We start from the raw sequence: 25524 nt of genomic DNA, 5'->3' as shown, positions 1-25524 counted from the left end.
AAAGATCCAATGTCAAAGGGTTTTGCGATATCTATCCCCGTTTGGCTGTAATACCATAGCGAAGTTTTCACTTTGGTCAGAATCGTCATACTTTCTTTATTTTTCTCCGTACTTACTGTAAGTTTTCAGATTTGTTCCGAGAATGGTTCTTTACGTAATAAGAGCTGGGGAACACGATGGAAATAGTTTCGAGACGATTGGGTGAAGTTTTGATGTTGGTTACCCCATTTAACGTAATTTTTTTTCGAAAAATCGATGTCTTCAAAATAGCTTGTCTTCGATTTCGATGTGACTTTCCTCACATAATCCTCTTACATATTGAAAGAAAATCCTAAAAGGATTTGGTCGGCCCACCGTATGTTTTTTATTTGCACAAGAAAAGATGTATCATTTTGGGCGTTTTTTTTGAATTTTTGAATCAACTTTCTGAGTTTGCGTCCAAGCTTATGTCCCGTGCGGAAATAAAATTTTTTCTTGTCGAGACGAATCCATTGATGTATAGAAAAGTCATTTTGGACAATTTTTAAAATTTTCCCTAGTTTCTCTCACACTGAAATACCCCCACCCCTAAAAGAAGTTTCATCCAAATCGAAGAGATGAATTTCCAAGAGTTCGTTGGTTTTGGGATGGGAAACGCCCCTGTGTTATTGTACGAAACCTGCTGTCAAGAGGTCTGGTGGCCGATTTTTCTGACCGTGTGGTACACAGCAAGCGAGACGCACACATCATTGTTTACAATCGAACAAGGACAACAAGGAAAAAGATCGAGTCCGCTTTGTGAAGGAGTGTTGTTATATTTTACATGGGTTCACTGTACAACAGGGTTTAAAAAATAACTGTCTATTTAGAAGAAGTCGTGGGTCTGGGCGTCCTCCTGGTAGAGTCCTCGTTGACCAGCTTGTGGGTGGGGGGGTACTTGTGGACGGTCTGGAACAGGGCGTCGAAGCCGTTGACGTTCTTCTTGAAGGCGACGTGGTTGTAGGCGTCGGAGGAGTCCTTGTGGGAAAATGACGACGTCCTTGAAGTACATGTTGGGGGGTAGAAGTGGGCGAAGTTCTCGATCTTGCGGTCGAAGGGGGAAACCCAGGGGGGGGTTGTCCAGGGAGGTCCAGAGACCGTTGCAGGAGAAGACGTTGTTGGTGTTGACCTGGCTGTGGCCGTGGAAGTCCTCGCTGGCGTCCACGCCGTAGGGGGTGACCATGACGAACAGGGTGTAGGGCACGCCGGCCTTGTGGCCCCTGGGCAGGGCCAGACGGTCGGGGAAGCCGCAGTGGTGGTCGACGGGGGCCCGGGGGAGTACATGTTGCCGGACTCGGCGCTCTTGAGCAGGCTCTTGAAGGAGTCGTAGTCGCCGACGGTGGCGGTGAACTCGCGGGAGTGGCGCTCGATCAGGTTCTCGCCGGTCTTTACTGCAATGGGAAGGCAAGGACGTTAGAAAAAATGAGCTAAGTCGCGAGAAATGGGTGACGAAAACAGGTTTTCAGTACTCACGGTCGACGGGGAAACGGTCGAGCTCGACGTAGTACTCGCGCAGGCGGTTGATGTCGGCGGTGTCGTGCCGTAGTAGACGTCGGAGGCCTGCTTGCCGTAGAAGTTTGGGGTAGACGTACTCGGTGCTGGGGCCGAGGAAGACGCGGACGACGGCGCTGGTCTTCTTGTCGCTGGCGACGTTGACCTTGTAGCTGAAGGGCTGGTGGTTGAGGCGCATGGCCTTGGCGACGTAGTTGAACTTGGTCATCTCGTCCAGGGTGGCGAAGTCGACGGCGTTGGTGACGTCAATGTCGAAGAGGTCGAAGTAGGTGATGAGCTTGTCGACGGAACATCCTTAACCTGGACGCCGCTGAAGTACAGGTCCTCGGTGCGGTAGTAGGGCAGGTTGTCCTTGTACTGCTTGAAGAAGTCCATGATGTAGCTGGTGTAGTAGTAGAAGGGGGGTCGCGCAGGGCGGTCTCGTAGTGGGCCATGACGCCGGGGGCGACGCCGTGCTCCATGCTGGGGTCCATGATGAGGGCGAACAGGTTGCGGAGCATGGTGGTGTAGGCACCGTAGTAGCGGTTGTTGACGGAGTCCTGGTTACCCTCGACGATGTTGCCGAGCATGTTGATGCCCTTTATGTACTGGTGATGGGGATCTTGTTGCCGTCCTTGCCGTAGACGAAGCCAGAGTCGATGGCCTCCTTGATCCTGTACTCGATGGCCTTCAGGTCGTCGATGGTGTAAGACTTGATGCTGGCGAGGGGCTGGTTGTCGGGGCGGCTGGGGAAGTAGGCACCGTTGTGGTACATGAGGTCGGGGTGGTAGCCGTACTCGACGGGGGTCTGCCAGTCGAAGTCGTTCATCTCGGGCAGGTAGTTGGCCATGCGGTGCAGGTTGTAGTGGGCCAGCAGCTGCTGGGGAAGTAGTAGAAGGCCTCGCCGCGCATCTGGCAGCTGGTGATGCCGTACTTCTCGCAGTTCATCCAGAAGGGCATGTAGAGGTGGGCGTAGGCGTAGTAGGCGTTCAGGCCCGGGGTCCTCGGTGAAGTAGCCGACGAGCTGCTCGGGCTGGCTGATCTCGTAGCCACGGTCCAGTTGGTCACTTTACGTAGTTGTACCGTTCTGCATCTTTGGGGCTGTAGAAGTCGCTCAGTCGGAGGCGTGGAAGTACAGGTGGGGGTACACCTCGTACAGAGGGGGCAGCATCACTCCCTGGCAGTCGTCACGGTGGACGGCGGCAACGGACAGAGCGTACACAAACTGGCCCTCGTTGACGTGGTCGCGAGCCCAGGCAGCGGTCTTGTGAAGGTGTGAAGTCCGGCGAAGTAGAACATGTCGAACAGAGCGAGGCCCCCTTCGGGGGGGTCGTTGTACACGTGGAAGATCTCGCCCTGGGGGAGCATACCCTGCTTCCACATGGACACGAAGGTCTTTACCACGTATGGTTGGGGTAGCGGTCGATGTACTGTTCGGGGTTCCAGGTCTTGCCCAGAGCAACAAGCTCGGGGTACATGTTTTTCTGGGAGACATTGCGCAGCAGCTGCAGAATGTACTTCTGCTTCAGGGCCAAATCCTGACCACCTGCATGGAGAAAAATAAAACCCCTTAATTGTGGCTTTAAGTATTCCACCACACAAGCCGGTAAATTTGCTTCGATTTGTTCCAGCCTGCAAATGCAGCCGTCCGTAGCCGGGCGGCCGACACCATGCTTCTCGAAGTATTGAGTTTTGAAACTCTCTTTTAAATGGCTCAACGCTGCGCCAAAGTGACCCCAATCACAACTTAGCGGCTATTGAGTGTCATGTGATTGGCCATCATACAGTGCATCCGTGCGTTACTACAATGAAAATGATACCACTTACAAATCAATGGTACAAGTAACTCCCCGGAGAAAATGCGTACACTTCAACGGAGGACACGACACTTCAAGGGGGTGTATGGTTAAAATCCATTTCGTTACCCCAGGGACCTGTTCTCTCCCTCTCAAAAACCGGGAGCTTGTCTTCGATTTCGATGTGACTTTCCTCACATAATCCTCTTACATATTGAAAGAAAATCCTAAAAGGATTTGGTCGGCCCACCGTATGTTTTTTATTTGCACAAGAAAAGATGTATCATTTTGGGCGTTTTTCTTGAATTTTCGAATCAACTTTCTGAGTTTGCGTCCAAGCTTATGTCCCGTGCGGAAATAAATTTTGTCTTGTCGAGACGAATCCATTGATGTATAGAAAAGTCATTTTGGACAATTTTGAAAATTTACCCTAGTTTCTCTCACACTGAAATACCCCTACCCCTAAAAGAAGTTTCATCCAAATCGAAGAGATGAATTTCCAAGAGTTCGTTGGTTTGGCATGGAATCGCCCCTGTGTTATTGTACGAAACCTGCTGTCAAGAGGTCTGGTGGCCGATTTTTCTGACCGTGTGGTACACATTGCAAGCGAGACGCACACATCATTGTTTACAATCGAACAGGACGGACAACAAGGAAAAAGATCGAGTCCGCTTTGTGAAGGAGTGTTGTTATATTTCACATGGGTTCACTGTACAACAGGTTCAAATAAATAACTGTCTATTTAGAAGAAGTCGTGGGTCTGGGCGTCCTCCTGGTAGATGTCCTCGTTGACCAGCTTGTGGCTGGGGGAGTACTTGTGGACGGTCTGGAACAGGGCGTCGAAGCCGTTGACGTTCTTCTTGAAGGCGACGTGGTTGTAGGCGTCGGAGGAGTCCTTGTGGAAGATGACGACGTCCTTGAAGTACATGTTGGGGGTGTAGAAGTGGGCGAAGTTCTCGATCTTGCGGTCGAAGGGGAAGCCCAGGGGGCGGTTGTCCAGGGAGGTCCAGAGACCGTTGCAGGAGAAGACGTTGTTGGTGTTGACCTGGCTGTGGCCGTGGAAGTCCTCGCTGGCGTCCACGCCGTAGGGGGTGACCATGACGAACAGGGTGTAGGGCACGCCGGCCTTGTGGCCCATGGGCAGGGCCAGACGGTCGGGGAAGCCGCAGTGGTGGTCGACGGGGCCGGCGGAGTACATGTTGCCGGACTCGGCGCTCTTGAGCAGGCTCTTGAAGGAGTCGTAGTCGCCGACGGTGGCGGTGAACTCGCGGGAGTGGCGCTCGATCAGGTTCTCGCCGGTCTTGACTGCAATGGGAAGGCAAGGACGTTAGAAAAAATGAGCTAAGTCGCGAGAAATGGGTGACGAAAACAGGTTTGCAGAATACTCACGGTCGACGGGGAAACGGTCGAGCTCGACGTAGTACTCGCGCAGGCGGTTGATGTCGGCGGTGTCGTGGCCGTAGTAGACGTCGGAGGCCTGCTTGCCGTAGAAGTTGGTGTAGACGTACTCGGTGCTGGGGCCGAGGAAGACGCGGACGACGGCGCTGGTCTTCTTGTCGCTGGCGACGTTGACCTTGTAGCTGAAGGGCTGGTGGTTGAGGCGCATGGCCTTGGCGACGTAGTTGAACTTGGTCATCTCGTCCAGGGTGGCGAAGTCGACGGCGTTGGTGACGTCAATGTCGAAGAGGTCGAAGTAGGTGATGAGCTTGTCGACGGCAACATCCTTAACCTGGACGCCGCTGAAGTACAGGTCCTCGGTGCGGTAGTAGGGCAGGTTGTCCTTGTACTGCTTGAAGAAGTCCATGATGTAGCTGGTGTAGTAGTAGAAGGCGGGGTCGCGCAGGGCGGTCTCGTAGTGGGCCATGACGCCGGGGGCGACGCCGTGCTCCATGCTGGGGTCCATGATGAGGGCGAACAGGTTGCGGAGCATGGTGGTGTAGGCACCGTAGTAGCGGTTGTTGACGGAGTCCTGGTTACCCTCGACGATGTTGCCGAGCATGTTGATGCCCTTGATGTACTGGGTGATGGGGATCTTGTTGCCGTCCTTGCCGTAGACGAAGCCAGAGTCGATGGCCTCCTTGATCCTGTACTCGATGGCCTTCAGGTCGTCGATGGTGTAAGACTTGATGCTGGCGAGGGGCTGGTTGTCGGGGCGGCTGGGGAAGTAGGCACCGTTGTGGTACATGAGGTCGGGGTGGTAGCCGTACTCGACGGGGGTCTGCCAGTCGAAGTCGTTCATCTCGGGCAGGTAGTTGGCCATGCGGTGCAGGTTGTAGTGGGCCAGCAGCTGCTGGTGGAAGTAGTAGAAGGCCTCGCCGCGCATCTGGCAGCTGGTGATGCCGTACTTCTCGCAGTTCATCCAGAAGGGCATGTAGAGGTGGGCGTAGGCGTAGTAGGCGTTCAGGCCGGCGTCCTCGGTGAAGTAGCCGACGAGCTGCTCGGGCTGGCTGATCTCGTAGCCACCGGTCCAGTTGGTCATCTTGACGTAGTTGTACACGTTCTGCATCTTGGCGCTGTAGAAGTCGCTCATGTCGGAGGCGTGGAAGTACAGGTGGGGGTACACCTCGTACAGAGGGGGCAGCATCACTCCCTGGCAGTCGTCACGGTGGACGGCGGCAACGGACAGAGCGTACACAAACTGGCCCTCGTTGACGTGGTCGCGAGCCCAGGCAGCGGTCTTGATGAAGGTGTCGAAGTCCTTGGCGAAGTAGAACATGTCGAACAGAGCGACGGCCTCCTTCAGGTGGGAGTCGTTGTACACGTGGAAGATCTCGCCCTGGGGGAGCATACCCTGCTTCCACATGGACACGAAGGTCTTCACCACGTACTGGTTGGCGTAGCGGTCGATGTACTGTTCGGGGTTCCAGGTCTTGCCCAGAGCAACAAGCTCGGGGTACATGTTCTTCTGGGAGACATTGCGCAGCAGCTGCAGAATGTACTTCTGCTTCAGGGCCAAATCCTGACCACCTGCAATGGAGAAAAATAAAACCCATTAATTGTGGCTTTAAGTATTCCACCATCACAAGCCGGTAAATTTGCTTCGATTTGTTCCAGCCTGCAAATGCAGCCGTCGCGTAGCCGGGCGGCCGGACCACCACTGCTTCTCGAAGTATTGAGTTGTGAAGCTCTCTTTACACTGGCTCAACGCTGCGCCAAAGTGACCCAACCTCACAACTTTAGCGGCTATTGAGTAGTCATGTGATTGGCCATCATACAGTGCATCCGTGCGTTACTACAATGAAAATGATACCACTACAAAATCAATGTGCACATAAATCATCGGGAAATAGGCTACATAACGGAGTGAACTCCTTCAACCTGGAGAGAGGGGAACCCGTGTTTGCTGTACGTTCAAATTTTCTTCATGCAGCACGAGAACAACCAGACATGTTTCTTTGGCAATACACGCCAAGGAGTGTACATGCCAATACACTCCGAATTACATGCTAATTCGGATTAATATACATGCAAGTAACGCCGTTTGAAGTCTTCATGCAAGTACACTCCAGGTGGAGTGTACTATGTACACACTTGAGTTTGTAGAGCACACAAGTGATATGGTGCGCATAAATGATCGGAAATAGGCTACAAAGAAGTGAACTCCACAAGTACGAGAGAGCGAAAATGTACTGTACGTTAAAATACTTCAAGGCAGCACGAGAACAAAACCAGACATTTTCTGGTCAATTATGTTAAGGATGTTAAGTGGTTAAAAATACTCCGAATTATTCTAATTCGAATAATATGCCTGCACGTAAGCGCTCGTTTCAAATCTTCTTAAAAACCACACTCTCAGACTGTTATTGACTTTTCGTCCATTTTTAAAGAGTATTTTACACAGCAATAAAAAGTACTATTTCCTCAATATCTATGTAAGATTTCGTTCGTTTTATTAACTTAAAGTCAATTTTCTATTGACAAAGAATCAATACGCAATTGACTTCAAAAATAGTCAATAATTGATGACAATCAAGTCTTTAGAGTGAACAATATTGTACATGGTTACAAAGGAAATACTACATATTGCTGCTCAAAAAACTACGTAAGCAAAGCAAAGGACAAAAAGTCAATAATGGTGAGAAAAAATTGAATACGAGTCTGATAGTGCATATGGCACCTTTTGAATATTTCTGCAGAATTTTCGAACGTGCAATTACTCAGGACTACTTACCGACGTTTGAGGTCTGGTAGTTGTTGCTGGGGTGGGTGTTGTGGGCGGTGGGGTACTGGAGGGCCGAAGCCACAGCCAGAGCCGCGAACAGAGCGATCGTTGCCTTGTACATTGCCAACGTTGTGACCTAACTGGTACCGATCGAGTGCCGGCCCGATGGTTTTATACCCTGCCGGCCAGCCTGTCGCCTTTCGGTACCCTCACTATCAGTTTCTGCCAGTTTTGTTTTCTTTTCGGCCTCGTTACGGCATGCACCGATCGGCCCTGCCCGGCAACGGGGTTTCGGTATCGCGGATCGCCGAATATCGCATTTTTTCAGTTTTTCTTTTGACGTTATTTACAAGTTTTCTGTGGGTTCATACTCTTAAAACCTTACGAAGTATTTTGACCATACATATAACAAACTAAAATACTTTGTTATACGAAGAAATAGTTCGTAAATTACGAAGTATTTTCTTTGTAAGCTTACGTATGCTCAAAATACTTTGTTATACAAACTACTTTTCTTTGTAAGGCTCAAAATAGTTTGTGAGGTTTTCTCAGTGCAGGCTTACATTTATGTGGCCCCGTGGTCTGGTCACTTACACTCTCATTCCAGGAACGTGACGTCACGTTGAAACGAACGTGAAAAAATGTCTGATGAATATCACGTTCGTCGAATGTCACATTCGTTTGGGTGCGAATCGGCCAAAAATCAGCTTGTTCACATTGAAACGAATGTGACACAATGCTCAAACGAACGTGACATTTTGTCACGTTCGTTTCAATGTGACGTCACGTTCTTGGAATGAGAGAGTACCTTTCAAGTTTTACTAGGAGCTGGGTTGTACCACACTGACCTCTACCGTAGCTGCGACCCTTCTAGCATTACTATTCGGAAGACAGTTCTAGGACTTCCTGTCAACGTTAACCTAGTGCACTTGTGAAAACACACGTATTAAAACTATGCCCTTACAGGACGTAAACGATTTAGGCCCCTGGAACGGTGTTCAATGCCCTTGCGAAGGGCGTGTATTGGTGTAGGACTTTCGGGCATAATTTTAATGTACTGTAAAAATTAATGTCCGGAATAAACGACGGATCCTTCGGTAAAAAAATTGCCAACGATTCCTTCGTTAATTTACGAAGCTCTTCGCATATTCACAAAAACCTTCTTTAATTTTTTGAACGATCTCTGTCGATTTTAAAATCACATTGGAAATCTACAAAGCATCTTCGTAAATCTACAAAGATCCTTCGTAAATTTACAGGGAACCTTCGTTAATAAACAAGGAACCTTCGTTAGTATACAGAGATCCTTCGTAATTATACGTCTGGAATTAACGACGGATCCTTCGGCAAAAAAATTGCCAACAGTTCCTTCGTTTGCCGCCTGTGCGGGGGCAAAGAGCTACCGTCCGAAATTTTGACGCGAGCACTCTCATTCCAAGAACGTGACATCACGTTGTAACGAACGTGACAAAATGTCACATTCCTTTGAGCATTGTGTCCGAGGGGGGAACAACTCCCCACATTCGTTGTACAAAATTTGAACACATTCCACATTCATCAGGCAAAAACCCGTCGAAAACGCCTGTAACTAGGCAACATGTGTGGCAAACACCCCAGAAATCTTGCACATTCTCACACTCTCACAATCATTGTACACAGAGTTTTACTGTGGTTCCCCCCTCGATTGTGTCACATTCGTTTCAACGCGATGTCACGTTCCTGGAATGAGAGTGTTATTCGGAAATAACTGCGATGAGGTGTAAAAATGTTTAAATCACGTATGAATGATTTGAAGTAACTGGAAATAGAATAAAATAAGTTAGAGTTAATTTGAAAAACACTTTGAGATTAGAAACTTAGTTGAAAACTTGATTTTTGGGGCATTTCACGGGACTGCCATTGAAAAGAAGTTTGAGACAGCAGCTGCGCCTCCTTGCACTCTCATTCCAGGAACGTGACATCACGTTCAAACGAATGTGACAAAGTGTCACGTTCGTTTGAGCATTGTGTCACATTTCTTTCGATGTGAATCGGCCTTAAAGTAGCTTAAGGGGGAGTGGGGTAATTCCGGACGCTTTTTTTCTTTTTGGTCTTTGAGCTTGAATATGCTTCTTGGGTTAAATGTTATGACAGAAGAGTAAAGTATGGACCTTTACCTTCAAAATGGTATACATGAAAGCCAAATCTCAGCAACGTTTAGGGAGATATAGGCGCCTAACAAAAGCCCTGCACGTGTCCGGAATTGCCCCAGGCTGGGGTCATTCCGGACGACCTATGGGGCAATGCCGGACGACCTTAAAATTTGACACTACTCGAGCTTACTTTCGCTTGTTTTGATGTGAGGCATGCTTTTAGAAGGCGTTCAAGGACATTTGCTGCGAACTGAAGTGTTTGATTATTACTCAAAGCATATTATAAGGAATCATTTCTATCAAAACCCCTAAATTGACAACACTGTCTTGAGTAAAGCTTTTAAACATAGCTGCAATGCTATTTTTCGTTCTTTCTTTATCCTTCTTAACGGTGGGGATGCATGTCCACAATTTTGAACCCACTACCTTATCATTATGCGGGAAATTGAAGAAAATAACCCTTATTGTCCGGATTTACCCCACAGGTAGTGAAAACCTTTGATGTCAACTGTAAGAAAACGGCGAGCCATACGAGCACTCCCGAAACGCCAAAGTAAAGTCCAATGACCATATAATATGATAAAATTTTAGTCATGGGATACTGAACTTGACGGTAAGGTACGATAAGTACATGGAAATACGAGGGAAAGATGCAGCTTTTGCCTATTTTTGATGGTACTCAAATTTCGTGAAGCGACCACAGGCAAACGGTTTGACCTCCTACTTTCGCGATTTGGAATTCTCCTTTTAAACTGATTACCTTCCTCTGTTAGGCGGGCTTTTGAGTTATCTTCACTCAAACCCAGTGAAAATCGAAGTGTCCGGAATTACCCCGTGTCCGGAATTACCCCACTCTCCCTTACTCACATTCCAACGAATGTGACACAATGCTCAAACACTGTGACACTTTGTCACATTCGTTTGAACGTGATGTCACGTTCCTGGACTGAGAGTGTGCGCGTCAACAACCCGACCCCAGCGCCTGTGCCGTCGGCGGCTTCGGTCACCCCACGCATTTCCAATCCACGGTAAGACAGTCTCACACTATTTGGCGTGAACCACATTGTCTCACGCTTACAAGTGTGAGACACGGTTTGTCCACGCTTCGACGCTTACGACACGATTTGCTCCACACTCGTTGCCTTCGGCTGTCTGGGGTTCAGTGCCACGGGTCCCACACTTGCACGCCGTAGGGTAAAGTGGTACCGATCATGGATCATTTTTATAAGCGAGCCCGTCCGGCCAAACCAATCAACCAATTTAATTTTTTCGAAGGTTTTCATGCAGTCTGCACTTTTGACTTCCAGAATCACGCGCGGGTGAGCTGATCAATCTTATCGTTACCCTTACAATACGCATGAAAAAGTGCCTCTGAAGAAGGGTCCGAAAACGACATGGTTTCAGGTTAGGTCAGGAGTCAAAATTCAAACCGTTGTTGCAAAGCATCCACTCATCAGAAATGGCTCAAACTTTTTTTTCGTGGTACCTTCTGAGTGTACCCTTTCAAAATTGAGACGACCGGAAGTTATCGGAACGCGCCTGTCAAAACGCGAGGGGGGATTTATGTTTGGGTCAGACCCAAATATAGATCACTAAAATCAGTGAGAATTCAAAGCCTTGCAAATTTCAAAGTATTTGTTATTAAATGTTCAGTTCTTGAGAGGAGGTTGTCTTTGAGTTATTCTCGAAGTGTTTCGAAGAAAATTAAGGTCAACGCTTGTTTGAGCCGAAATACAGGACATTTCTAAAAAGTGATCCATGTGTGGTAACCTAAGACAAGCCGTGTCTCGCTTGTGCGTGAGAAATTGCGGTTCATGCCAAATTGTGTGAGATTGTATGACACTTTGATTTGCAGTGCAAATCTACATTCATACTCCTCTCAGTTTCCCCTTTCAGGAACCGTGCTGTGAATCAACGTCTCTTACAATGAAGGAAATAGGGGCCAAGACGTAAAAAACATGCAAATCAGCTCACACTACCTAAATGAAGCTTTGATTAAAACTTTGGAGACGCTTTTCTCAGGAAGTCCACTCAAAATATTATCCATGGCGGCTACTAGCCTAGGTCAAGATTCATTGACGTACCTCCCAAATCAACTGATAATAAATCGCATTTTCTCGAAGGTCAGCGGGTCGGCTCGTTGCCACACCATGTTATTACGTGACGTGGGTTCAACACCCCGCGGTTTCCCTTTGACTAGATTGTTTATTTTATTTTATCATCGAGCAGAATGTGAGAGGGAACTGGCGAGGGCGTGGCAGGGCGTGGCGAGATCCCCCCGGTGCCGGCATGCGAGCGCAGAGATGGCCCGACGTGGCATTCGATAGCTATTATCTGGGCGAAGGCCGCATCCCGTCTGGCGCCTCGGCAACCGGGAACGGGTCAGAGTTCGGACGCACGGGGTGGCAGTCGGGAGGTGTGCAGAGGTGAGAAAAGTGACCCGCACTCTGGGAAAAAATCACAGTAAATCCTGTAGTGATAAGTACAGCTGTCACTCACTGTGGAAAAAAAGGGACATTTTCTCCGTTAATTTATGGCCAGAACTTTCCGTGATTTGAGACCCAGGATTTTCCGTTATTTCAGACACAGGATTTTCCGTGATTTCAGATCCAGGCTTTTTCCGTTGTTTGAAACCCAGAGATTTCCGTAGTTTGCACAGTGCGTTAAACGGCCAAGGCAGTGAAGGGCAGACTTTGTGAGGGGAATTAAACTTGCCCAAAGAAACACTAACTTACAGAAATGGATGCATTCGTCTTGTCAAAGTAAACAAAAAAATAGTCATTTCACATCCAAAACACACGTGCGAAATGATGGGTTTGAGCTTCAAACATACCAAAGTTTCGTATCGGTATGAGATACAATGATTTTTGACACTATTGACATAAAAAGGTAAAAAATCAAATATGTAGAAATGGAAAACTGATGACGGGAATGGATTCGTCTCAAAGAAATAAAAAGAAACATACCCATATGTAGTAGGTTTGGACCCGAAATGGCCGATCTACAGAATTCAATAGGTCGATTTTAGCACGTTTTAGCAACGCATTTGAAAAAGGGGTGTCAAAATCGACCAATTGGATTCTGTAGATCGGCCATTTCGAGTCTAAACCTACGACATATGGGTATGTTTCTTTTTATTTCGTTGAGACGAATCCATTCCCGTCATCAGTTTTCCATTTCTACATATTTGATTTTTCACCTTTTTATGTCAATAGTGTCAAAAATCATTGTACCTCATACCGATACGAAACTTAAGTATGTTTGAAGCTCAAACCCATCATTTCGCACGTGTGTTTAGGATGTGAAATGACTATTTTTTTGTTTACTTTGACAAGACGAATGCATCCATTTCTGTAAGTTAGTGTTTCTTTGGGCAAGTTTAGAAATTCCCCTCACAAAGTCTGCCCTTCACTGCCATGGCCGTTCAACGCACTGTGCAAACTACGGAAATCTCTGGGTTTCAAACAACGGAAACAGCCTGAATCTGAAATCACGGAAAATCCTGTGTCTGAAATCACGGAAAATCCTTGGTCTCAAATCACGGAAAGTTCTGGCCATAAATAAACGGAGAAAATGTCCCTTTTTTTCCACAGTGCTGTAGTTCAGAGTACAGGATTTACTGTACTTTTTTTGACAGGATCTACTGTACTTTGTACGGGATTTACTGTACCACAGGAGTGGAGTACGGAATATCCTGTACCAGGTACAGTAAATACTGTCGCCAGGCACAGTAGATCCTGTGTTCTAAACTGCAGTAAATCCCGGCAAAAAAATTAACGGGATTCACTGTGTTTTTTTCGCACAGTGCGCTCCTCATGCGCCGTGACCCGCTCCGAAATACAAGTGCCATTATCTCCAAAATGGTGACCGGTACATGCTATAACCATAAAACAACATTAAATGGAAATAAAGTTTCCAAAACAAGTCACTTTATGCATAACACTCGTACGTCCCTTAGTTTACGAGATATCGACACCTATATTTCGGAGCGGATGACAGCGGGTCAGGAGCGGGTCACTTTTCTCACCTCTGGAGGTGTGGCTGTCGACGGAAAATTAAATTCCGCAAAAACACACACGGAATATAAATTTCCGCAGTTGAAAGAATTCGTAGGGAAATGCACGACAGTACCACAGCTTTCCAGACGGACGGAAATCTAACTTCAACCGAGATTTGCTTATGGTTTAACTAAAGCGCATGGCCATTTTTCTCGAAGACAAACTAGCACTGAAATTCGAGAGGGTGAGACATCTGACCGATTTTCGGTATTACAAAAAGTATGACCGAAAAACGGTCATACACAAATGTATGACCGAAAAAGGTCCATACTTAAATGTATGACCAAAAGAAGGTCACACATCAGCGAGACTGGCTATTGTTTAGCTTGGCGATATATCAACCGTTACCTGTGATACACTATAAAGTATGACCCTTTTTCGGTCTTACATTTCAGTATGACCCTTTTTCGGTCGTACATTTCAGTAAGACCGTTATAAGGGTCAAAAGTCTGACCTTTCTATTTTCAGTGAGGAATGCCCAAATTGTGCGCCGAACAGAAATTTTCATTCACAGGGTATTTCGGAGCAGCCATGGCCCGGAAGAACAAAAACGGAGGTTAGAAAGGGCAGTTTTTAATATTTCTCATAAAAACTACTCTTTCTAACTTCCGTTTTTGTTCTTCTTCTTCCAGGCCAGGAGCTAAGTATGCATCTACAGGTGTGTACCTGGTGTGCACTGGCAAGGATGCATCTGCAGATGCGTACTGAGTACACACTTCAATCTCTTCACATTTCAGGAACGTGACATCACGTTGAAACGAATGTCACAAAATGTCACGTTTCTTTGAGCATTTATGTCACATTCGTTTGGGTGTGGATCAGCCATAAATTGGCCTATTCACGTTCAAACGAATGTGACACAATGTGCAAAGGAACGTGACACAATGTGCAAAGGAACGTGACATTTTGTGCCATTCGTTTCAACGTGATGTCACGTTGCTGGAATGAGTGTGTCCCTACTAAGGAGGGCACTATCTGCGAGTTCAGAGATTTGCAGTGCAGCTCCCTTTAAAATTTCATACCTCTTCCCGTTTAATTTTATCTTTGACGACGGCCTCTAATAGCAAAGGTCTCACTTTGTTACGTACAAGCTCAAGCTAGCCGCTTTGCCTTCCTGTTCGATTATTTTAAGAACCACGCTTCTCATTTCCAGTTCACTGATTTTCAGTATTATATTTTATGTCTTGTATAAAATAAAGAAGCATGCGGTCACTTCCATTCCCTGTTTTATTTTACACGTTCCTTAATCTATATCGCTATTCGGTCATGTCCATAGAACGAGTATTGTGCTCACCGCTCTTTTCTGCCTGACAGGGTGCATCATCAAAAGTACAGCTCATACACACACACTGAGCAGTGGTGGCAAGTGTACTTAAGAGCTTCCAAAATTGCACAAGAGCACTCTTGTGCAATTTCGGAAGCTCTAAAGCACACATGCGACCTCCTACCCTAGGAGGACTCGTTGCTCAATCTCCAGCTGCACGTGTATTTACAGTAGTCAGGGTCAGCACCATGTGGCTTGACTGGTCTGTAGGGTCTCCTTGTCGAACATGGAACATCGATCCCTAATTAAATCCGATGTATAGATTTTCGAGACTTAAAGATCTCACTCAAAAAAAAAAACATTGCGAAGTATTCTCCGGCATTGCAAACTCTCTTGCAAAGTAATTTCTTTGCATTGCAAAGTATTACTTAGCAGCTTGCAAAGACAATACTTTGCAACGTTACAAACCAATGCTTCGCAGCGTTGCAAACATTTTTCTTCGTAACTTACGAACTATTACATTGAATTGCGAAGAAAGCAGTCAGCAAGGGAGTTCGTAATACAAAGCCCGAGAATACTTCGTACTGCAAAGTACTTTTCTTTGCAAGCTTTCAAGAGTTTTGCTTTAGGTCAGTTACTCGCGCTGCTCGCTGGGGGCTCCGTCCCCAGACCCCCGCATGTGTGAGGCGCGTGCCGAAGTATTTTCAGTAAGTCCGTGGTGACCAAAGGCAAATTTTCTAATTAAGTAAATGTACTGCTTCTTTGAAAGGTCTATTTAACAGCTTTTGACCATATAATTAAGAAACTTTTACTGCCCAAATAGATAGTTTGTATTGCATTGGCTAGTGTGGCAGTCAATGGGTGCATACAAGGTCCGGAAAATATTGAAGACTGCTTTGACAAGGATAGAGGTGAATGGAAAAAACCGCAAGTCTCTACGACCACCCCTTGACCCTAACATTTCTATGCGTGAATGAGTCAGTGAGTCAGTCAGTCGGGTTGGGGCTATATAGGGTCTTGATTGATGATTTTGAGGACGTTGCCGGTGACGGGGCCTGATTGCGGCATAGTTTCTGAAATGCCTCGACCAGACCTACCGATGGGGCGAATAAAAATTTTTAGTCGGTCGGTCCCCTTTTTTCGAAGATTGAGTGGATTTTGTTGAATTTGGGCCTCTTTAATCGTTTTTGAAGATGACGGGGACCCGATTGCGGCACAGTTTCGGAAATGTCTCGACCAGACTTACCGATGGGGCGAATAAAAATTTTTAGTCGGTCGGTCCCCTTTTTTGAAGATTGAGTGGATTTTGTTAAATTTAGGCCTATTTAATCGTTTTTGAGGATGTTGCCGGTGTCGGGAACCCGATTGCGGCACAGTTTCGGAAATGTCTCGACCAGACCTACCGATGGGGCGATTAAAAAATTTTTAGTCGGTCGGTCCCCTTTTTTGAAGATTGAGTGGATTTTGTTGAATTTAGGCCTATTTAATCGTTTTTGAGGATGTTGCCGGTGACGGGGATCCGATTGCGGCACAGTTTCGTAAATGTCTCGACCAGACCTACCGATGGGGCGGATAAAAATTTTTAGTCGGTCGGTCCCCTTTTTTGAAGATTGAGTGGATTTTGTTGAATTTAGGCCTATTTAATCGTTTTTGAGGATGTTGCCGGTGACGGGGACCCGATTGCGGCACAGTTTCGTAAATGTCTCGACCAGACTACCGATGGGGCGAATAAAAATTTTTAGTCGGTCGGTCCCCTTTTTTGAAGATTGAGTGGATTTTGTTGAATTTAGGCCTATTTAATCGTTTTTGAGGATGTTGCCGGTGTCGGGAACCCGATTGCGGCACAGGTTCGGAATTGTCTCGACCAGGCCTACCGATGGGGCGATTAAAAATTTTTAGTCGGTCGGTCCCCTTTTTCGAAGATTGAGTGGGTTTGCTCGGAAACGGTGAGGAATTTGGTCCCCTTTTTTAGGGGTTCCGACGAAGGAGGACCCCTATTGCCCGGGACGGCTCAGATTCTTATTTTTTTTCCGGTATCCTCTGATTGGAAAATGGATCCCGCCAAATTACTCGTTATCATAATCAAATAAAAATTCCTGACAATTTCAAAAATTTATCGTGAGAATTTAACGTAAACGACTAAAACATAAATTTGCAACAATCGAGCACCCTTATCCGTTCACATTTTCCAGAAACGTTTCAAAGAGAAAATGTGCCACTCCTCAAAACTAAACCTCCTGCCTCATTAAACTGACAAGAAATCGTCTGTGTTCTGAGAAAATGGTTAAAACATGACAAAATAGTCTCCATGGCAACGACACGGTGCCATACCAACTGTCAAAATTTAAAGTCGCTGATAAAAAGAAATCAAAACGCCGTGAAATTCGAAAATGCCAATGCTCACGCATTGCACGGTGTCCCGACATTGGAACATCTTCGAAGTCTGTCAGTAAAAAGTTCGTAGCAGAAAAGACGCAATAATATAATTTTCGGGGGTTGGCAACAATTTTCTCGGCGTCTGCGCCCTTTCGAAAATCGCGAGGCTGAAAACACGAGTAGGGCTGTGCGGTGATGCGGTAAACCGGTGATTTTTTCGGTGATTTCAATCACCGCATCACCGAATCTTGTTTTTAAAATCACCGGTTAACTGCTTTTTAAAAATCACCGGTTAGTCACCGATCACCGGTTAACCACCTAACACCGGTTCACTCTACCAAAAATGTCCTGTCAATGCCGTTAATTTATTACCAGTTTTCACTGTACACGCAAAGAAATATCAACTAGACCAGAGCTAATTTGTTTATCACGCAGTTTTTAGCGCCACAGCTAAAAAATTTGCTGCGCCACTAGCGACCTCTGCTGAGTACGGCCATGAATTTAGCAAGGCGTCTGCTGCACCTCCGCCTTTCGAGTTCTTGTTCTTTTGTCCATTTTGGCAAACTTTTGTCACTGTTAAAAAAATCTGAAAATTCAGACCACTTTTGTCAGACTTGGTGGTCTAAATCTATTTTTCAGACTGTTTCAGACTGCTTGTCTGAAAATTTTGCCTTCCGGTATGAAAATTGCGACCTGTCGTCTCAGAACCTGTATTAGACCAGCGCAGTCTGAAAATTTAGATGGTTAAGTCTGAAAATTGGACCAACCCAAGATTTCGTTTGTCGCTAGATGGCGCGCATTTGTGGAACTACCTACTCGTTTAAAGGCTTCTTATGTGAAAATATTAGTTGAAAAGTTCCAAATTGACAGGACTTTAAACGGCATATGAGAACCATTCTCTGCTGCAAGATTTCTCGTAAAAGAGTGGAAGTTTAACAATCCACATTCTAAATTTTCCTCCGGGGTGGCTCAGTGTCGCATTTCCTTGGGTGCCACAGGCCGGCCTCTCGAGAGTCAGGGAAAAGGACAGAGGCTTCTCCCCCATCACAATTTTTACCCAAAGTTGTCCTCTCTGGAGGTTCACACACACCTGAGATTCCTTCTATGTCATTTGAACATGTCACAAACCCTTAAAGTTCACAATCTTCGTACAGGACTAAATTTTTCAGACCACCAAACTCTTGATTTAAGACTCTCGAGTTCTGAATTTTCAGACCATCTAATGGTCTGAATTTTCAGACCTCAAGTCTGTAATAACTTCTTACCAATTTGGTCTGAATTTTCAGACTTTTTTTTAAAACAGTGGTTTTCTGGGTCGCTAAATGACGGCTGCTAAAACTGCCTAGCTGTGCTGCAAATAATTTGTGAATAGAGAGAAAAAAATTTTCTTTCTTCTTAATATGTTTTTCGCCCCCGGGTGTGATGGTGTGTTGTATTTTATGATGTTTTATCGTGTTCGCGGGCTGTACTTGGTGATCTCTTTGTAATTAAACTATTGTTAGAAAAGAATTATTTTGTGGTTGTTGTGGTTGCACTGAGTGGGAGGGGCAATAGTCGGCGTTATTTGCAGTACGCAGGCCATTTAAGTTCGTTCTTTTGCGAAAGTGTTCTCTTTTGATGGCCAACAATGCTTTTGGGGAAAGGCCCCCAAACCATACCCTAGTTTTCCCCCCCTTTTCTCTTTTGATTTGGACAACGAATGAGTAGGTGATGGCTGACGCGTTTGTGGTGCGAAAGTTGACCGATTGGGGTCTTGAAAAGTACGTGGATGAATTCAAAGGTAAGTTCTTCACCAAACTATAACCCTCCTCCCGTGAGTTTGTGGCACTGGCTCCATTATAACCGTGAACGTCAGACGTGCTTAGTGACAGCAAGCATTCGCTAACGTACTTGTAGATAGTCCGTGCTGTTTTTAAGGACAGTTTGTTTCTTTGAATTAGGTGTGTCACTGTTAATGAGTATTGTCGCTTTCAAATGATGTGCTGTTTAGGTTACTTTCTTGGTGTCACAGTGACCCGTTTCATTTTATCTCACAACAACATAACCTCTCCGTAACCATGCTGCCGGCACGGTTAGGCGCTCGGTTAGGCTTCAGAATCGGTGCATCTCATAGCGTTTATTTTCCACGCTGCTGAAATGTGTTTGCCCAATTTTCTTTGGCTTTAACTGTGGTTTTCATTTTGGTTTCAGAAAAGCAAATCGGACAGTTGGCATTTTGTTTGCTCCAAGATGACAATATTGCTGAGTTGATTCCTGGGTATGGAGATCAAGTTGTGTTCAAACATCACTTCAAGAAATTACCTCAGGCGAATGTATGTATTTGTATCATCTTGATTTCTTTCATTTGTATGTGTGTTGTGAGTGTTGCTAATGCTTCGATTTTATTTCAGGACAACATTATCTTTGACAAGAGCGTTACCGTTCTCAACACCTCAGACTTAGGACTATTGAACGGCAATGCAAATGGCTCCAGCATTCTTCAGGACAACAATTTCAACGTCCTGACTGACAATACCCACAACAGCAACAGCGTTGTCCTGGCATCTTTGCCATTAGAGTTTGAAAGTAATTTAAGTAACCCATCACCTTCAACATCAACTGGATCTTCTCAAGTCAATGTTGATGTAAGTGTATTTCAAATTTAAATCTATTGTCTGCAATGCTTTTGTGAATGTGTATTGTCAATGTGTATCGTGACATGTCCCTTTCTTTGCCAACAGCAACTACGGAAAATTGTCAAGCAGTCTGGTTTTGGCAAAGCTTTGCTTGACTTGAAGCGCAGCCTTCGTTTAAAAGAGAGGCGAAGACTTAGTGATTTTATTATCAACTATCATTTGAGGTCCGACCCTCTACAGAGGTATGTCTTAATGTTTGGTTGTTTTGTCGACATTCTTGGTTCTATCTTTTCCTAATCAAACTTGATTTGCAGGATCTACCCTTCAGAGTTCGTTGTTTGGGCTGAGCACCTCAGTATTATTTTTCCTAAGGATGGGAAGGTGAGTTATCATCCATTTTGCCAGTTGTTGCCACTTTATTATGTGTTCCTAATTTGGAAAATAACATGTTTCAGCACCTTTGGTATTCCCCAAGAGGCAAGACAGGAAATGAGACGATTCATGCTCATGGTCCTCTGTTAGCTGCTTATTATGCTGCAAGACGGGAATATTCTGATATGCATGACGAATGTTTGTCTGATGAAGATGAAGATGGAGATAATGTTGCACCTGAACCTGGTAAGTAATATGGAGTAATGTGGCATTTGCCCTTCAAATTTCGTTTAATTTTAATTCTTGTATAATTATCTTATTTTCAAACATTTTTCTTCATTAGATGACACTGTAGCTGATATTCAGTGGCTGTCATCATACCTTGAGCCCTGGACCACAGTACAAGAAAAGTGGCAGAGCACTGCAGAGGCCAGAATGCGAGTGAGGAGTGGCAAAAGGTTCAATGTAACTGATTATTTAGAACAATTCAAAGTTCTTCGGCAACCGACTGGGCACTTGCTGGTAAGTCAATTAAACCTCATTACAATTTCTTGAATTTAATAAACAATAAGGCTTTCATGATGTTTATTTTATTTCATTTCAGATTCAAGCTGACTTTCAGTCCATGTATGAAGAAAAGGCAACCAATCTGTTCAACAATATTGACACTTTCATTTTGAAAGTTTTTAATGAACTGAAGACTGTGCGCCCTTGCTCAAAGGAGCTCAAAGCAACTTTAAAAAAACAAGAATTAGCACTGAAAACATCAGGTAAGTTTCTTGATAAAGCAACTTTAAGTTATGTTCTCAGGATTTTTCATTTCTTTCATTTCCATTTTAAGAGTCAATTGTTTCAGTTGAAGCACGTTTTGTCTTGCCACTACCAATTTTTTTAATGCTAGCTGTATCTAATTGTGCTCTTTATTTTACTAGGTAAACTATCTACCAACGTAATTTTGATGCATTTGTGCCATCTCGTGCCAGTTGCAACTGTTAGTAAAAAAAAACAGAAAGGAGTCTTGGAAGAAGTTAAAGGATGGAGACCAAGCAGACAAGAGGTGCAAAATGGTTTCATGACTCACATTGAAGTAAGTATTTATTTTTACTGTCTGTCTTTATGTTGTGTTTCCTTATTCTTACATACTGCTTTTTCTTTCTTTCCAGCATGTTTCCAAGCTTCAAGAGACTATTAACAGGAGGGACAGAAAGTTCTTTGATATCAAGCAGACAAAGCAACCCTTTGTAATTGTCGTTGGCGAAAACCTGGACTCCATTTCAGCATCATATGTTTGTATAAATGACTTCTATTATCTTCTGAACACGCCTTTAGAAGCTCTAGATGTTTGCTTTAAGGCTGTTTTTGCATTAAGTGCAAAATATTCAATTGAAAGCAGGCCTTTATGGATGCTCTTGCAAACATTTGTTTATGGTATGTTCACACCTCATGACAAGCTTAGTGCAACACCATCAACTGTCAGCCTGCTTGCTCGGTTTAACATCAGTCTTCAATGTTAGATTTAATTCTATTGTTATTAATTTGTTATTTGTTATTGTTATTTGTATATCTATTTATTTGGGTATTGTTTACAAATATTTAAACTATTGTTTTTGGTGACTTACTATCTGTGTTGTAGTTATTATTGTTATTGGTATTTTGACTTTTTGTTGATGTATAATAAGTGTTTGTGTTCTTGACAAGTTAAGTATTTTCTGCAATGGCTGTGTGTACAGAGTGTAAGACTGAGACCTTGTCAATCCAACGTTTGGAACTTCATTTACAAATGAATCACCAAATATTTATTTCTCATGGCTTTCGTTCTTTTAATTGTTCTGATGGTGATTGTGGTAGGGACTTTATAAATTGGAAAACATATCGTAATCACTTAATACGTGACCATAAAGTTCCTTTGAGTGTTCATGATGTTTCTAATGTCTCTGGAGAGCCCCCCCCAAAAAAGTGTAAACTAAGTACTTCTGATACTTCCAATTGTTCTAATGTTTTCAACATTCCATGTTCAAGTGTAAGTTTGTCTGGTGAATGTAATAATGAGGATCTTTTCCAAGATACTCCTGCAAATTCTTATGAAAGTCCTGATATTAATTCTTTGAAGGAACCAATTCGAGGTATGTCAAACCAGTTTTTAAATGCATTGTACTCAAACAAGAGCATTCCCAGAAGTTATATTCAAACTATTGTCTCTGAAGTGTCTGTGTTCCTTGGAAATAGCCTGAAATGTGTTAGTGGGGCAGTTCAGACAGAATTGAATCTAGCTGGTGTTTCTTCACAAACCTGTTCCAATGTGGCTTCATATTTGAATGTTCTTGAAAATCCTTTTCGTGGTCTTGATTCAGATTATCTAAGACTTCAGAATTTTAAGAAGGACCCAACCTGGGTGGACCCTGAGGACGTACTGATAGGTGATGCTGAAGATCTGAACGCTTCTAAAGTCATCCCGATTGGAGTTAAAATGTCTTATATCCCATTGGCAAAGTCTTTGAAAGGCTTCCTTGAGTCTCCAGGTATTTTTGCTGCCATACTTGATTACATGAATTTCTTAAATTCTCAGCCAGATGGGGTCGTTTGTAACTTCATTCAAAGTGAGTTGTGGAAGTCAAAAGTGAAAGGCAAGCCAGGCATTCATATACCTATCTTTAAATTTTATGATGATTTTAATGTCAACAACAGTTTGGGACCCCATTCTGATTCTGGCCAATTAGGTGGGGATTACTGCAGCATCCCAGTGTTGCCCCCTAAATTCCGTTCTCTGGTTGACAATATTTTTGTTGTTTTATTATTTAAATCTCATGATAGAGAGTTGTACTCAAATGATTCTGTTTTCCGGAAAGTAATTGATGAATTGGAGGACTTACAAACAAATGGTGTAACTGTATCTGTTAATGGCATTTCTCACTTGGTTTATTTTAGACTTGGTTTAGTTATAGGTGACAACAAAGGAGTCAATTCAATGTTTGATTTTGTTTCATGCTTTACAGCAAATCATTCCTGTCGTTTGTGTAAGATACATAGGGATGCACTTCACTTTGCTGGCAAGGAGGACAGTTCACTACTAAGAAATAAGGAAAATTATGCTGTTGATGTTTTAACCAACGATTCTTCATTGACAGGTGTTTCAAGAAATTCTGTTTGGAATAGTCTGACTGATTTTCATGTAACAGAGAATTTATCTCTTGATATTATGCATGATTTATTTCAAGGCGTTTGCCATTATGATATGGGCCATATCATAAGATATTTCATTCGTAAAGGGTACTTCACTCTGGATGAACTGAACTTTCATATTGCTACTCATGATTTTGGTTGTCTGAAAGGGGAGAATAGGCCTACAAGTATTCGTGAAGAGAACTTGAAAGAGCTCCATTTTAAAATGACCGCTAGTGAGATGCTGTGCTTTGTCCGAAATTTCTCTGTAATGATGGGGCATCTTGTGCCAAAAAATGATCCAGTGTGGTACTTTTATACTTTACTTCGCCAGATTCTTGACATTGTATTGTGCCCTTATGTAACTCCGCATCTTTGTGACCTTCTAGAGAGTGTTGTAGACGAACATAATCATCTGTATTATGTCCTATTTAAGGACACCTTAAAACCTAAACATCATAATTTGGTTCATATGCCTCGTATAATGCGCATGGTCGGGCCCCTTGTTCATATTTGGTGCATGCGTTATGAAGCGAAAAACAGATCACATAACGTTGCTGCTCAGGCTACCCGTTCTCGTAAAAATATCATGAAAACTTTGTGTATTCGAGAGCAAATAACACAGGTAACCAAAAATGATTTGTCCTCTATTTCAGATGTTGTGTTTAGTTCATTTAAGCACTGTGATGTCCTGGATAAAGATTCTAATTTTGTAAATTTTATACCATGTTTACCTTTTAAGAGTTGTATGTGTGCTTCGTATGTTAAGTTTAAAGGTATTGAGTACAAAGTTGATTCATTTATCAATATTGGCTCCAAAGATGATGGATCTCTCCCTCTGTTTGGGAAAATTTGTTATATCATTGTTGATTCAAATGAGGATTTCAGGTTCCTGGTTCATTCTTATGACACTAAACTTTTTTGTGATCATTTTCATGCCTATGTGATTTCCCACAAACAATATGATTTCAAATGTGTTAAACCTGAAGATTTGGTACAAACTCAGGTGTTTAATGGCAATATGAACCAGGGAAACATGTATGTGACTTCAAAATACATTGTTTAAGATGTTTATTAAAAAAACATTACAGCAACAGACATGCCGTTTTATTCCCCCAATTTATACCACTGAAGCTCTGAAAGTACATGCTCAAAGCAAATATTGTCAAGCAAGGGCAGTATAGTTTTTTATAACCCTAAGAAAAATATTCTTTGGTGACCTAACGGAATGGATGCGGGAGTATACCGAACCAACTGCACAGCCAGCACTAGAGAGCAAAGATCCTAATATTTTAGGACTGCAGATCCACGGTTTTATACACACTCCTAAAAAAAGTGCAGCAAAGGGGCCAACAGCAATTACAATGCTGTTGGAGAAAATTAGGTGTGCAGACAAGAAAAAGTTGGTGTTCCAGTTGTATCCATTTGCACTGCTGCTGAAGTGCTCCAGGAAAATATTTTTAGCAATACAGCTAAAAATTTAGCTGGGCCTACACAGCTAGTAAAATTAGCACTGGTGCTAAATTATTAGCTCTGAGTCGAATTTTTTTTTTGCGTGTAGGTCAATTCACAGCGTTTACTGTGATCTGCTCACGCGATTCACTGTGATCTTGTTCACGGTGTTTACTGTGATCTGGTTCACAGTAAACACTGTGAGTTTGACGCCGCTCAGCACCGAAGTGCTGCAAATCAGGCTCCAATTCACGGCGTTTACTGTGGCCAGATCACAGTGAACACTGTAACCGAGATCACAGTGAACGCCGAGAACTAGTTCACAGCAAACGCCGTGAATTGCATAACAGCAAACATTGGTAATAAATAAACGGCGTTGACAGGACATTTTTTGTAGAGTGTTAGTCACCAATCACCAATCAACGTCAAAACCGAGCTTCCAGAAAAGTCCGAAATAGCGGTGGCGGTCGTCGCGCGCGGCGAGAGTGTCCAAAACAGACAATAAGTTGACACAGAACGGCGGTGTGCGTGCCTTTTTGACTGTACTTAACAAAAAAAACGGGTTTTTACAACCATTGGGAACGAAAACAGCGGTGATTTGTTCATCACCGTTCATTTTTTTATCACCG

At 44.2% G+C, this 25524-nt stretch overlaps 2 protein-coding genes and 1 pseudogene across 2 annotated transcripts; 1 reads left to right on the top strand and 2 right to left on the bottom strand.

Moving 5' to 3' along the window:
* Positions 1-840: 840 nt before the first annotated feature.
* Positions 841-3301, bottom strand: LOC117639747 (annotated as a pseudogene).
* A 676-nt stretch (positions 3302-3977) lies between these two features.
* Positions 3978-7627, bottom strand: LOC117639349 (allergen Cr-PI-like). The gene is made up of 3 exons (XM_034374926.1): positions 7477-7627; positions 4695-6272; positions 3978-4610 (listed from the first exon to the last, which is right to left on the bottom strand). Exons 1-3 carry the CDS (start codon positions 7586-7588, stop codon positions 4048-4050), a joined length of 2253 nt encoding a protein of 750 aa, XP_034230817.1. The 5' UTR covers positions 7589-7627; the 3' UTR covers positions 3978-4047.
* Positions 7628-21998: 14371 nt separating this feature from the next.
* On the top strand, positions 21999-24509 carry LOC117639746. Its single transcript, XM_034375621.1, has one exon. The coding sequence runs from the start codon at positions 21999-22001 to the stop codon at positions 24507-24509; it is 2511 nt and encodes an 836-aa protein (XP_034231512.1).
* The last annotated feature ends 1015 nt before the right edge of the window (positions 24510-25524 follow it).

Source organism: Thrips palmi, unplaced genomic scaffold, assembly GCF_012932325.1.
Source record: "Thrips palmi isolate BJ-2018 unplaced genomic scaffold, TpBJ-2018v1 HiC_scaffold_11, whole genome shotgun sequence".
Taxonomy (NCBI): domain Eukaryota; kingdom Metazoa; phylum Arthropoda; class Insecta; order Thysanoptera; family Thripidae; genus Thrips; species Thrips palmi.
This window is presented reverse-complemented; position numbering and strand designations above follow the sequence as displayed.